Below are 15,720 nucleotides of genomic sequence, written 5' to 3'. Positions count from 1 at the left end.
GAGCACATCCACAAACATAGAATTTAAGAGAAACTAAAACGATGTAAATCAGAGTTTGCTTTGAAATCAGGATGCAATCTTGACAAATCAACAAACTGCGACACTCAAGTTGCCAGTTTATTAGGTACACCGAGCTAAAACTAATGCAATCTAATGCAACAGTCGGCAAATCAATCTGTCCTTCTATTTGCTCCCCTCTCTGCACTTCATCACACTCATTTGTGTGTGATGAAATACATGTATTTCTGGTTGTGGTGCCCTGGTGACCTCTAGGTTAACAGAGAGCCTGTTTGGATCGGCCAGGCATCTGTGATGAATATCTTCGAACTCACACCGGCTCCGCCCCCAAATAGACTCTATGGGTAGGAGACCCTCCCACTCTGTACGTGCACACTCTACGCTGCGTGGCATTTATGGCAGCTTTGTTCAATGGGAGGAAAGTCGAGAAGATATGTCCAGCCACGGCGTGGTCGACCCTTGGGGTGTGTGTTGATTGTGCTGCACTTGACCATCCTTTGGGCATGCACGTTCCCATTCTCCTCAACCCGAGGCATGTGGTGTGAGGGAGCAAGTAAGCAGTAAACAAGCAGTTTATTAGCAGTAAACACACTTGTTTACTGCTTGTCTTTTGACCCCTACAAGTTTAGGCCATGGCTATGCCCAGGTCAGTTGCATACTGACGGGTTGGTCAGCGTAGGTGGGCCGCGTCGACAAACCTCTCGCTGGTCAGGATCAGAGTGGTTGGGTTGGTTGGGTCGCGGCAGAGCGTGCATTCATCATGCTCCACCCACTATATCCATAGAGACCAGTAGAAGGCGCAGCCTGTGTGAGTTAGAACAAAGGCTGCGATATTGTAACCCTAGCTCAATCGGCACAGGCGGCGCCCTCTCCCAGGGGATGTTCCTATGCCACTCGCTGAGCAGGATAGCAGACAGTGGTGTGTGCTGCAATATATACTATGGGGTCCACGCGCATTAGCATAGAAACGTCCTTATTGGCCGGCAACGTTTATACAATTTTCTAATTCTATAAACGTTGCCGGCCAATAAGGACGTAGGATGGACGAATGCTTGCTCTTGATTCAGTAAGAGTATTGACCGTAAAGTCCATTAGAGGACTCTACCCGTGCTTATAGAACTAAGGTTACAATATAACAAACTGACAATAAGCTTGTTTTGCTTCCCCAACTCTCTCTAATTTCAACTCTTTATTGTTGACTCTAATAAAATCATGTAATGCCCCCAAAAAACCTTTTCCGTTTCCATTACTTGAAATGTGCCACACATTCTCATCAACATACAGCAGCACTGGTGGAGAAGCTCAGCAGAGTTTAAGCACATATAACCTTCATTGCAACACTATTTACAGCCACTGGTTGGGTGCAGTACGAGGTCTTACCTGGGTTTGATCATGGGCATCTCAAAGGTGATGTTCTCCACCAGTGTTGCATTCAACAGCCAGGGCTTCTGGGAAGCGTAGGCCACAGCACCTCTCTTCCTACCAGCGGTTTTGAAACACATGCAAAAGTGTCGTACAATCAATAATCTGTTCTTTATGTTCACATTCTACTTCTTATTCAGTTTTTTGTTTCAAACAATGGTTAATGAACTGCTTAACCACTGGACCACAGGGTCTCCTCAGCCTCCGGAGCTGGAGGTGCATAATAACAACGCCAGTCCATAAAGAGCTGGTCCAGAGATCCTTTTAGACTGGTGTGTTTGTGAACTCAATATGCACCTGAGGGTTGGTGGGGCAACTATGTGAGCAGAGGGAATATCTATCTTTTTCTCTTTTATTGTCGGTAGGTTTCTAGATAAGGATGAGGATTGCTTTTCCGCTCGGCTGGTAATGGTGATGCGTCTCCATGGAGACCGCCTGGTGTGTAGCATTGTATTGTCTAAACTCACCGGATTTCTCCGTCACCCGATGAATCTCTGTCAGTGGGACTGCAGAGAAAACACACACACACAAAAAACATTAAATAGGAAATACTATTCCCTCTAAAATAAATAGATTATTGACTCCACCTTTGTCATGAAATGATTAATAGATAACAATAACACACACACACACACACACACACACACACACACACACACACACACACACACACACACACACACACACACACACACTCTCTCTCTCTCTCTCTTCCCTCACTATGGCAATAATTGTTCAGCAGGCCAAACACAAACAGCCCATCAACTGCCCTATATGAACACATCTATCATTAGCTGTGATCTTATCCTCCCTAAAAATAACACCGCCGCCCCCTCACAATTTTTCTTACGGTAATTTGCTGATATGCAAATCAGCATAAACGTGTTAGGACTCTGACGCATTCAGTTCTCAGAAGATCTGATTCCTTATGCTGAGATTAGTACATCAACACGGGGCCTGTGGCTGACGGATGTTTGTGGCTGTTCGCTGGTATCCTGTTCATCTCATGCATGTCTCTCTCTGTAAACTGCGCTACAACTGCTTGAGAGATGAGAATAGAATGATTTGAGCACTCTTGCTCAAACACTGAATACACATTAAACTTCCAAAAATGTATTAACACTGACCTGACTTTTTGTTTTGTTACTGGTGCTTGAACCATGTGGTTTATAATTAAATGGACTGCTGAGGCCATCTTACACCATATTATTCATTTGATCAGTCCAAGAAAAACCCTGTTTACAAGTGTGCTTAAGCATTTGTAAACAATATTAAATTACTCTTAAATTGATATAAGAGTGCTTTGTACACATGCACACTGAAATGGTCTTGATTCACTGTGCACACACTATGTAAAGACACCAGCTGTCAAAGGCTCAGTGGAAATCCTGTCCAAACGTAGGGCAACATGGATGCCTCAGTATGTGTGTGTGTGTGTGTGTGTGTGTGTGTGTGTGTGTGTGTGTGTGTGTGTGTGTGTGTGTGTGTGTGTGTGTCATTTAGAGTGAAACAAAGAATGGCATGGCCAGTTGAGTTACAAATAGAAACAAGAATGCCACAATAAATCTATCGTGGTAAAATAATTACCATTAGCGTTATCTAAACCAATGATAATTATGAACTGTCAAGAGAGCTTTTTTTTAAATAGGCATTTATGATGTACAGTCTATTATTGTTTATGTGCAACAGCTGAACTAAATGTCTCTCCTGTCATCATGCAGAATGTTTGCACTTGGAAAATATTCCTGTAATCCAGGCTGACAATATTGTGTCATGTATTTGACTCATAATGACTTTTGTCCTCAGATATTCATGCAGGTTTGAAATGGTCTTTTAAAGCACAATACATAAATAAAAACACACACAATGGCACTGATTGATGTTAAGATTTGGATGTTTTCTTTTCTTCACTTTTCTCCAATTTACCTTTCATCTCCCTCAGACTCCAGGCTTGGCAGGCTGCAGAAAATAAAGGAAGAACATACAGTATATAAATGGAAGTTTATCTAACAATACTGCATTTGTTCCACATTAAAATTAATTTTTAGAATGAAATGCCTCATTGAATGTGTACACAGATACAATACACACACACACACACACACACACACACACACACACACACACACACACACACACACACACACACACACACACACACACAAAACACGCACATACCCATTCACATTCAGACTTGTAAAATCTAAATTCATTAACATCTGATTGGCTGTTTGGAGCTTTGCACATGCTCAGTAAACTGCGGTGTATTTTTAGGTTTCCCAAGTTGACACCTCTCTAGTCCAGAGAAGGTGACTCTCGAAGAGCGAGCGCTAATTTACACCAGTAAACTGCAGCAGCTTTAAGATCACAGCTGTTAGAAAACTGGTGACTGATATTTAAGAAGCTCTAACATGCCACAAACATACATGTAAACACTATATGACATTAAAAAAAGACACTGAAGTGAATGGTGACGGCAACTCTAAACAGGAGGGGTTAAACTGAATTAAAGACTGTACATGTATGTAACATTAAAACTAAATGCACTTTTTTGTATTTAGCTTCATATCTATTTGCTTATCTTCATTTATTTATTGTTTTATATATATGTAATCGTTTTTGTTACTTGTCTTGAATAACTGAAAAATTATAAAACAGACTTACTTTATTTCCATTGTTAGTTTCCCCCCAAAATATAAATGTTGAGTCTTTGGGCTACAATTGAATCCAGTAATTGTATTCTTAATTAAAAAAAAGAATGTAGATACGCGTAAAGTTCCTTCCCTACTTCCTGCGATCGACCTTCATTCTGATCTCAATTACACAGCTGTGTTGTGGCTGCATCTCACACAGATGCAAAGTTGTGGTGGTGACAAGATCTGGCCACCGACAAATAAGCTGTCAAAGAACTCAAACCTGCTTCTGCGCTGGTTCCCGTATAGAGGCGTCCAGGACCACGTTTAACCACGATGACACGCAGACTCACAAGGCCAAAACAAACCAGCTTCGTTGTTGTGGATAGGAAACATCCATTGAAATAAAAAGGAAAACCAGAGATTCACAAAATACAAAGAACAAGGCAAGTACCGCTTGAGAAAATGACCTCATCACCTTGAAAGACACTGTAGCCTGATTGTAGGGCTGATTGTATGTGCTGCGGTCATGGTGAAAAAAAACGGGTAATCATGCTAACAACTTTCATCTTGGACTGAAGTGGAAGACACTGAAGTGAAGGTCTAATTCCCCCTCATGCAAATCAGCACATCAAAGTTACGCCAGAGGAGAATTCATGAGGGGAAAAAACTCAAGTCTAATTATCAAAGTCAGGCTGAGGAACTCCCACAGTTTCTAACCGTCTCTAATGAATTTAAACGGCCATTTAAAAAGCTGTGTAGATGACAGGGAGTGATGGTGCATGTTCATTGTGATGACCACGCCTGATAATTACTGCCCTATTTGTCAACAACCATTCCTTTTACTCTCTTAACGAAGGCCTTTTCGTGTTGTTTTTTTAGCTCAATAACTGAAACACAGCTACAAACAATATACTTCAGAGTGAAGTGCTCGTTTCACCCTCTATTTCGGGACAAGGGCTCAGTCAGTGATGCAGTTTAATACTTCAGCAGGCACGGTTTGGGGTCACAACCTCGCCATACAACTGGCTGTGCTGCTCAGTTTGGCGACTCTGGACCGAACTGTAAACAAGGCATTCAACCTGCACTGCCTTAACTGGAAACTGAGGTCAAGCTACAAATAGTCATCCAGAGAAGTCCCAGAGGCTCCCTGCTCTGGGCCATATTTGGAGTGGGAGAGCAGAGTGGCGACGGGAGCAGGTGGGAGCAGGTGGGTGAGAAAGGGTGGTGGGGGGGAGGGGGGGGGGGGGGGGGGGTGGGGGGGGGGGGGTCCTAGAAGTGGAAATGAAGGGTTGTAAATGGAAAGCTACCGCCTAGCATGACCTGAAATTTGACTGCCTAACAGGTTTTATTTCATCAAAAATGAATCTGACTTTATCAAAAGCAAGCGAATAACACAGCGAATAGAGACACTAAAAGCAGGAAGCACAACTTGTTCCTGATGATGTTGTCATAGTGTGTTATTGTTCCTGTTACATACTGCCCTAAAGCTCAGTGAAAAGCAAGGAAAAATGTAATATTTCAATGAACAGTGAGAGAAAATAACCTTTTTAACAAGTTTGAGATTGAAACTGTATTCTTGATCTTGAGAACATCTTTGCTAAATTTCTACGTTTAGGACAAGTTGGATGAGAAAGAAGTCTTTTAAGTGCTCAGAAAAATGGAAATGCATGAAATGTGGGCACAATTCCTGAGGAAGATCACGTGATACGTGTCACGTAACTAAAATAGTTCATATTACTTGATTATATAAACACATGGTGAGCTCAGGCAAAGCACTGAAGACATGAACACCCTCCGCTGATCCCAGACAGTTGATTCTCAGAGCCATCGGTCTTTGTCAAACGAGTCAATGAGCCGATCTTCATGAATCTCAAAGGTTTGCACACTAGTCCTTCTGCTTAGTGATGCAGAAGACACATGCTGCACTTACTCATCTTCTTATCGCCTTTTGCTTTATGAGCATTTCTTATCTCAGGTGTTTGTATCTGCTGGGTTTTGCAGACCCTTACCCTCCCAGATAGGACGTTGCCTCCACAAAAATGTCCCCGATTGAAACAAAACACAACAATAACAACAAGTAACATGATGGAAACATAAGGACAAACTCCTCTTTATCTGTCTGAATGCTTTAGGAGGTCAAAGTCTAAATGAAAGCTCCGTAGTTTCTCCATGGGTACATGATTATGGTGAGGGTTTGGCACCCGGCAGGATATACAATCCAATGTGATGTCAGAGACAGTGCCAACCCGGGCCTGGCATCGGGACAGAAGCAGGATCTGTGTGAGTGTTAATGTGACTGCCAGGGACACCGTGACAATCAGTAGGGGAAACTGAACTTTGTTGACAAATGGTGACAAATGGTGACTCATGGCGGCGCTATCCTGGGGGGGGTGACGAGATACTCAGACGCAGGAGATAGAGTCTAATTACTCCCAGAATGCATTGGGTGAGATATTAGTATTTTGTTTCAGTTGAGCTATTTCAAACATGCTCTGCTGGCTCTTGTATCCACTGGGTTTGACTCTGCTGAAGCAAGATCAATACTGAAAAAAGCTCTTCTTTGAGCATGGAGGTTTATTCTTGACTTTGGGAACATATATATCAGTAAAGCTAAGTTTTTCTTCAGCTTTAGGCCTTGTTCACTGATCGCTTGAATGGGACAAGCTACTTGGAAATTGTAGTGAGCTAAGCTACCAAGCTAATTTACAGCAACACGGCAAAAGCAGTTTAACTACAATAAATCTATTCTTTTTGTTTTTAAACAATATTAATATCTATATATTGAAACTAATTAATTCCAAGTCAATGCTATTAATAATAATACATTATAATATAATGATTAATAAAATAATTAAATGTAGTAAACTAGAATCCACACATATTATCTTATCAACTGAGCTAAAGAAAGATGCTGGATACGGGCAAAAGCTCTGAAAAAACTGTTAGTGACCTTTAAGATGAGAAGACACTTTTGTCCAAAGTGACTTACAATGAGCATTCAAACTCTATAGAAATGTGAGCTAGATGTAGTCCAAAACCTTAAGAGATCTTTTTTTTTTTTAAGGAGATGAGTGGTTAATAGTTAGCATTGTGTAAGTTGGTGTCGTCTGTTTAAAGGCGTTTCTAGCCTGCAGCCACAGCGAGTCTGTTGGGATGTTTCCCCATCTGCATTTTACTCATTTTGGGTCAGTGGTGCATGAAAGCATCCTCACGGTCCTCTACACTCAATCAGCCATAAAAGCTGCAATATCAGCTGTATTTCACTGACCTACAACTCCATTTTTGTTATATTGCCATGTCATAGAGTAAGAGGTCTGATTTTGATGCTAATTGCATTGCCTTGACAAGGACATGAATAAAAGCTCTCTGAGAGACCAATTACCACAGAGATTTAAAAAGTATGAGCTTGAGTTCAACACAGGCGGAGAATGAGGAAGAAAACATGGAGATGATATCGACCGGAGTGATTCGGGTCTCTATGAGAAGCAATTGTCTTCAAATTAACCTTTCACCTGGATTGGATTTCATTACAAGAATTAAGTGTGTACCAAACAGTTCATGAATTTCCCCGAGGACACATTATTGCTTCGTAATTACATTTATGGGGAGATGGTTGATGTACTGGGGTGACTGTTGTATATTTACTGTTTTGAGACCAGTCTTTCCTTATTAAAGGAGAACCTTCATACAGCGTCATTTTACTTAGATTTAGGAGACTTAATCACAATAAATATCAGATAATTAGGACAAAAGAATTAGAAGCACCATGGTCCTACACACATATAGAAATGTTATGTTTAAGGGATGGTTGCAGTTTTGATTTTTTACAGAGGACATTGTTTTTTTTCCAATCAACTCATTCATTCAAACCTAAAAGTAATTGAAACGTTTTAACTGAAGCATCCGAGTTGATTGATAGACAGAAAACAGTGAACTTGTAACTGACCTGTTCCAGGAGACTGCTCCTGATATTCTCTGCATTTCTCCAAGTGCTGCCAGCAACAGGGACGATTTCCCACAACCCACCTGGCCCACAATCAGAGTCAGCTTACCTGAGAGGTTTGAGAGGCAATAAAATAAACAGTTAAGTAACAGAAGGAAAGTGGATACAGAAACATGTTAGGAGAGGAATCAGGAGGCAGATTGTACATCACACTGCCTGACACTCACCAAAAGGAATCTTGATGTCCACATTACAAAGTGTTGGTGGTCCATCAGTCCAGGTGAAATAACCGCTAGTTATCTGAGGAGAGCATAGCACAGACTCATCCAGATGTCAAGCTAAGCTTAACTCGGTCTTTAGCAAATAAACAGTAAACATGCCATCCTTCCAAAGTTATGCTGAGTGAGGCAATAATAGGGGAATGTGATGTCATTGTATAAACGTAATGCAAGATACTGGAGCTGTTCACTTGCCAGGTTGACATACAGAAAGTGAATTGAGTAGTTTTAAAACTTCCCACAGCTAGAGCTGTGGAAAGTGCAAAACAAGTGCAAAACTTGTTCTTTTCTTAACTTGTCAACCAAATGATGCTGCTTTGGACTATGATGATAGTGTATTCTGTCTTTTACCTTTAAATAAATTAACAATAGTTTAAGTATATTCATTTTTTTAATATGCACATCATGTCACGGTTCAGCGCTACACGTTTCTCTATTAGTTATTTTTCATCCTGTCTGCCTGTCTGTTTACTAACTGTCCTGTTATTTCAGATCCTGCTTGACGCCCCCTTCATCAGTCACTCCCTCCTCGTCAGCCCTCATTCCTTGCACCTGGCCCATCCCTGTCTCACCTGTAGCACATTCCCTCATTAGTCTTCACTACTTAGGTCCCCTCACTTGCACTTGTCCCCTGCCAGATTGTCTTGTGTTTTTGAACCTAGCGCTCCAGCGTTCCTTGTGTGTTACCTGTAGTTACCTGTAGTTACCTGTTGAGTAAAGGAATTATATTATTTACCTACGTCTTCCTGAGTCGTGCTTTTGGGTCCTTGGGTTATCGGGCCGTTACACATCACACCCATGACTACAGTATGATACATGGTTTTTATTTGCTGTCTTTAAAAGCCAGAAAACTATTAATTGGATTGTATTCATTTTCAATATTATTAATTACCCAATTTACCTAAGGCTCTTTTTAATTTTTTTTACAGCGTCACTATTTATCGACACACTCTGACCAGCTTTGACTCTCTACAGGGAGGTGTCGGCTTTCAGGCTAGCTTTTGATTTAAATAATTCACAATGACGCTTTCAATCTATAACTTCTTTTGGATTATTTAAAACAAGCAGAGGGGTGGACAACATTTATACATTTTTGTCCCTCATGCAAAGAAATCTCTAAAGGTCATAACAAAACCTGGATAGAAAGTGTATTTGACTTGCCAGCCAACGCAAGTCAGTGTAATGCGAAATGACTGACCTTTAACAAAAGTTTAAATGGTCTGAATTGTGAAGGCCACTCTAACTGCTACATCCACCTGGAGGAATAGTGCACCTTGTTTCTGACCAGGTGACATCTGGTGGAGGACGACACACTGTCCTGTCTTTCTCACCTTGATACAGATGTCTTGGTCCACGTCCTGGTAGGTCCCGTCCCCTTCATGGTCCGCTGGTGAGCTGTAGTTTTTCCAGTCGTCCCTCGGGGGGCGCTTCCGGTTCACCACCTTCAAGGGCTGGTGGTGACGGGACAAAGAGGAGGAGGATGATGAAGGGAGAGGTTTAGAGGATGACTGGAGGAGGGTTGAGTAACATCAGACACAAAGGAGAACGAGGTAAATGGTGATACCAATAGGAAGACAATAAGGTGGAGGAAGAAAACAACATTCACAGCAAAGTGAGACTGAGCCTGGACGCAGCAGCAGAGGAGATAGTCAGAAACAAATCTTGCTTCTCAAAATCATGTACTCACCACGGCCTGGTATCTATTTTGGTTGTGATTGCTAGAGCCAGAGGTTATCACTCTGGGCTCTTGTTCATCTCCAATCTCATCACTTGAGAAAAACTCACTGAGTTTCTGAACACTGCAGATTAAACAGAGAGAAATAAAGTTACTACTCGAAGAATAAATCTGTAGAATATGTTTAAAACATACTGATAGATGAGTCGTACTGTATTGAACTCGTATAGCAGACAGGAACAAGCAACATAGACTTTGAACGAACTCATTTAACATTCATGCAAATAAAACAGCATCCATACTGTTAACTGTCATATTTCATTCAGTGAAACAGATTGGGAAATTAATGGAAAGAGGTTCACTACCAACAAGTGTTCACTCTCTCTCCCTGTCATACACACTCACATATCTCTACATCTCTGGGTTAAATCACATATCTTCTACTTTATTAGATTTCATCTAAATCTGTGCTAAATGTCAGATCTGACACTGGGACTCATTTCCTTCGGTTAACTCATCTTTGTATCCATATGTCTCATAGATAAATAATTCAGTATAGAGTAGAAGTACAGAGAACATGCAACAGTGAACCTGTGTGTTAGTTATATAGACTGCAGCAGCGACACCAGTGTGAGAAGTTTCATCAACAGCAAGATGAAATGAGAATGACACTTGAAAAAGTTTCAGTCCACAGGAAGATTAACCGATGTATTATTCAGCACCAAATGTCAACCTAAAAAAGGAAAACTAATGAAATATATTTAAAATTGCACAATGACTTTGCATTCACCATATTAGCTTTCTTCTCTACAAAGAGACATTTTCTTATGTTGAGGTGCGATAAACAGAATCTAAACTGTAAGTTTAGATTTTTTTGTATTCCTGGTGTCTGACAAAATGTGTCAGATCACACAGCCCCAAAATAGACATCTCAAAGGATCGCAAGCAGCTTCCACTTTCAAAAAAGAAAAGCCACTCCAGTTAAAATAAGGTGCTTACACCAGCACAGTTATGTCAGTTGGACTCCTTAAGGCCCGTATAGAAAATGTGTAAGGCCAGTTTCATCATCCCCTGTGATCACTTTCAATACATTAAGCTGAGATGATGCGATTTAAACTGACATGCTCTCATTGCCTGTACAGTGTCAAGGAAAAGAGTTCAGCTTATTGACTTTACATCCGTAGGGGACAGTAAATTCATCATTATCTCCACCATGCGATTTGATTGAGTGTATGCCTACGCATGTGTGCGTGTTGTGTGTGTGTGTGTGTGTGTGTGTGTGTGTGTGTGTGTGTGTGTGTGTGTGTGTGTGTGTGTATAAGGGAGTAGCTCTGAACAATCTCACATTCTGCTGCAGCAAACTGCATACCACTTTGGTTGGCCATATTTTATTTGCTCATTTCACCGTCTACGTACTGTATATATGGAAAGTAAATACCTACATTTATTTACAAATGTATACTCTCATAGCTCAGGAGAAATGTGTTCCCCTTCAATGTGTATCTTATAATCATACATAGAATAATTATTGCTTTTTCAGAACACCCAACCTTTGAAAGTAGTGAGAGCTTATCTTAGTAAATGAATTTTGCGGTTTCCTGCAGCCGTCATTCTCAAGTGCTCTTACTTTATTTATTGCAAGTAATTGTTGTTTTCTACCTAAATTGTATCAAGACATATTGTACAGTTTCATACTTGTCTCTGCAGATGTAAGCATGTAGGGTTAACATCAATTGGATCCTAATTGCATTACAGACTGTACGTCTGTAATAATATAAGACATGTACCTCCATCATCTTCATCCCATGGTGGGTCATTGACTTGTACGGCACCATTAATACATGGGGAGAGATCTATAACTCACTACTTGTGCAGCTATTTGCTGAACATAAATAGGCACAACATTCCTGTGCCAGAGACAATTGTGCTAAACAACAAATAAATGACACGAACAAAAGCTGACTGCGATATTGACTGCAGGAGAAGTCAAACATTTCATCTAATGATGTTGCTTTTGAATGCTCTGCTCATTGTCAGTGTTCTTCTCTTTGCAGTTAACAACTCCTTCCGCAGGACTATTTTCAGACATGTCTAAACAAAATTGTATTCAAATTCAGAGTATTTCCTAGTTTATCTTGAGATTATGAGACTGTATCACAAAACTTCATGAAGATGATAAATCTGACGTTGCTCTCCATTGTGAAACATATATTTTAGTTCCTCACCTAACAAGAGCCTTTACGGTGGAGCGCACCACGCTGGAGAGCAGGAAGAGGGGGGTGACCAGGATGTGGAAGAGGGACAGGGAGGCAAAGGCCACAGCTGGGGAAAGATCAGCGTCCTCGGAGATGTGAACATGAACCACAAACGTCTGCAGGATGAGAGGAAGGACAAAATGGTTGAAGTTAGTCTCAGCTGCATGGATTTAGATATTTAAACCCTTGAACTGCTTGACTGGCTGATAAGACACCAAAGGTCATTTCAAGGTGAAAACCCAGTAAAGAAAAATTATCTGGCTGTCAGCATCAAGTTGCTGTGAACTTGAGTTGTGTGAAAAGTGTGAGGAGGCTGATAAAATCAAAGAAGAATCACTTGTCTGTTGTGTAGAATCATCCCTCTTGTTGGTATCTCTCGGCCTTTTCTAATTTGTCACCACTCAAGTCTACAAGCATGAAAGACTTCTATAAATACAGGCAGGATTTAGTGTCAGAGCCCCCCGCTGTGTCACTGTGAAATGTCACTGGACACTGTTTCTGTTCTGTCATTCACACAGGGGGGCAAGTTAACAGGAATTAATGATAGAGCTGGAATTTAAACTCACCGTCAATACAGCTGCGATTGGAATAGCTGCATTCATGAAGACTGAAGAAAAGAAACAAGACTTAACCCCAGTGAAAACAAACAATTGAATTAAAAAAATGATATTGCATCCCTACATTCTCACAAAAAAAGGCAATAATTTGTCATTTGTAAACTCACAGATATTCTGTTAAAATGTTGTCAATGATTACTTGGTATAGGATGAAAAATGTAACATCCTTGACTTCATCCAAAATCTTTTTTTTTTTTTAAATCAATTAGACAGACTCACAATTACACAACTCGTTTGTCCCGTTAGATCATCTGCTTGTGCATACTAGGTAATAACATCCTGTGCAAGAACATCTGTTGCACGTCATCGCTTGTTTTTTACTGCCCATTATTTTCTACTATGCAGTAAATGCAAACATATTATCTAAAAAATGAATGGATGTTCAGATATAAACAAGGTTGTTACTGCAGTGAGAGTAGTCTCAGCTTTGCAGTAATGGTGATTCAATCTTGGTTTCTATTTCTGTCATAAAATAGTGCTGCTCCATTTCTCTCTCTCTCTCGTCAGGGAGGAAATTATGATCGCTCACTCCTCTTCAATATGCAATCATTGATTTTAGATTTTAACAGTCTATTACAGCACTGGAGCCGTGTAGACTGCAGCCACTGTTCACCTGGAAGAAGATAAGCAAAACAAATATGTATTGCGTGACCAAATTGTGCAGTGATTTCTTACTGTCAATAGGGAATGAGGGGAAGTACAATAAGCCATGTTAGCCATACCTCAAACATGAACTACCTTTACATCCAGTTGTCTTTATACATATGTGTTGAATTATAGATATTGAGTGGAAATTGTTGGGTTCAATAAAGATGGAACTACAATAGCAGTGCAAGCCTTGTGCCTCCCTGTGAATGTTTTTTTCTGAGGAAGAAACATTTAATTTTATGCACACATTTCAAAAAGCTCAATTGAAGGGAGCAAAGTTCAGTGTGTGGCGAGGGAACAAAGTACTTTACTGGATATGGATGTGTAAAAAGCGAAGGCCTGCAGGCTGGTGAGCTCTTTGCTCCTGGTCCCCTCCACACTGTCACAGAAGATGTGTTCCCAGGCGTACAGCTTCAGCAGTTTGATGCCACGCAGAAGCTCGTTGGTCTTCTTCAGACGTTCACTGGAGTATTCCTGCAAGGAGAAAAGGGAGATTTTATTAAACAACCGTAATTCGACACATCAAGAGGTTCATCCAGGCGGCGACATGAGAGTAATCACCTCAACTTCTCTGGGTTCAATGGCAACACAAACAGCTGAGCCATCTAAGCAAGTGTTTTTCCCCGGTATAAAGCCATGCTCTACGAAGGACTGTAGGAAACAGTATCATTACATATAGTTGCTTTGTAGAAGTTGGGAGCAGCAGAAAGGCTTTGGGGCAAGATAAGCATATCTTGTGTGAGATTGACATTTTTGTTATTGTTTCTTTTCTTCAAATAAAACAATATTTTTTTCTCCAACAAGATGATTGTTTTGAGGTGTCCAGAAGTATGTGTGCGTGCGTTTGTGTGTATCTGGGAGAGAGATGTGATGTCATGATTCAACACATTACCCGGTATGATGTGGTTGAGCCAATATTGACCAACTCTGTTTGCAAAGTTCTGTATGAGCTGCAGCTCAGAGCCCACACACATTGAAGACATTAGTGCCATTACGATTCAACATGTGAATATATTGTTGGTTACCAGACACTGGTAAAAACTAGCCAGTACTTTTAGTTTCTCCATGATGCACTGGAATGATTTCAACATATTAAAACTAAACAAAGCCAGCAGCTCTGTGAGGCCTTAATCCTCATTGCGAAGTAAACCTGGTTTGACCTGATGATGACGCTAGATGACAAGTCAGGGGAAAGTTGGTAAAGACCTTGTATGTCTGCAGCAAATGGCATGGTATTCCATCTAATAGAAATAAATGTCATCGTCATGGTGGTACTGAATGAAAAGTCGGGGGATCACCAAAATGTGTATATCCTCGGGGGTTGTTAAGACATTCCTCCAAAAAAACAAATAAAATTCAGTTTGTTATAGTCCTATAGCACAAGCTTGCCTTGGAGGGATTTATAATCCGTACAGAATGACATCCTTCTTCTATGTTGAAAAAGCAGGAAGGAAGCTCAGGAAGAGAAAGCCCAGAATGGGCAGAAGTTCAATAGATATAGTGAAATTACATTGTATGACAGGAATCATACATGTAATGAGAGTATTAACAGCAGTAGTAGCACCACTAATATCACATATAATAATATAACAGATATTACTAATAATAACAGCAGCAGTGGATATCATAGAATGATAATGTCAATAAAAGCGTGAATAGTAGGATCCTAGAGTTATTGAGATATTTCAGTCTCGACCAAAGTGCTGGAATGACCGCTTAACCGCCTGCTAAACCAAAAGACATCTAGCTAGCATGGCTAATAGATCATAATAGTCACATACAGTGCTGCATCGCTGGTGAAGAGCCTATAAAAATCCTCACCAGGGTGCTCTTTTGTGTCTGGGACAGCTTGGTGGCCACAAAGTATTGTACAGGAGCTAACACAGCGATGACGGTCGCTCCAATCAAGGCACTGATTCCCAAGAGGTAGTAGAGCAGGATCACTCCCACAATGATCTGAGGGTGGAAGATACAGAGAAGGAAAGAAAGCACATATATTTTAACCTCGTGGGGAGAAAAACGAGGACGAAAGACTTCCAAAAAGGCAGTCTTCCGTTACACAACGCTCCCCACTGACCGCTTAAAGAAAAGGTAACGCCACAGTGCACCGCTTTGTGAGAAGCAGTGACCGGTCCGTGAGCATAATATCATAAATGCAAGAATATGTCAAGCAAGTGACATACAGCTTAAAAAAAAAGAGACATCTTTATTTAACTGGACGTATACAA

The 15,720-nt window shown here is 40.7% G+C and overlaps 1 protein-coding gene across 2 annotated transcripts in view; it reads right to left on the bottom strand.

Moving 5' to 3' along the window:
- Window positions 1-15,720, bottom strand: part of abcc8 (ATP-binding cassette, sub-family C (CFTR/MRP), member 8) — a gene marked incomplete at its 5' end in the record, with an annotated part of 51,938 nt that overhangs the window by 18,681 nt on the left and 17,537 nt on the right. The window contains 11 exons of one of the 2 annotated variants that reach the window (XM_079223792.1): window positions 1,399-1,497; window positions 1,908-1,946; window positions 3,367-3,399; window positions 8,023-8,128; window positions 8,247-8,319; window positions 9,629-9,805; window positions 9,985-10,096; window positions 12,198-12,343; window positions 12,794-12,834; window positions 13,804-13,966; window positions 15,314-15,448. In XM_079223792.1, the coding sequence (XP_079079918.1) occupies window positions 1,399-1,497; window positions 1,908-1,946; window positions 3,367-3,399; window positions 8,023-8,128; window positions 8,247-8,319; window positions 9,629-9,805; window positions 9,985-10,096; window positions 12,198-12,343; window positions 12,794-12,834; window positions 13,804-13,966; window positions 15,314-15,448 (1,124 nt within the window). The remainder of the gene's footprint in view (window positions 1-1,398; window positions 1,498-1,907; window positions 1,947-3,366; window positions 3,400-8,022; window positions 8,129-8,246; window positions 8,320-9,628; window positions 9,806-9,984; window positions 10,097-12,197; window positions 12,344-12,793; window positions 12,835-13,803; window positions 13,967-15,313; window positions 15,449-15,720) is intronic. The other variant, XM_079223793.1, reaches the window with a different exon arrangement.

This window comes from Taurulus bubalis (assembly GCF_910589615.1).
Source record: "Taurulus bubalis genome assembly, chromosome: 9".
In the NCBI taxonomy this organism is placed as follows: Eukaryota; Metazoa; Chordata; class Actinopteri; order Perciformes; family Cottidae; genus Taurulus; species Taurulus bubalis.
The sequence above is the reverse complement of the archived record's forward strand: the minus strand, read 5'-3'. Positions and strand labels throughout refer to the sequence as shown.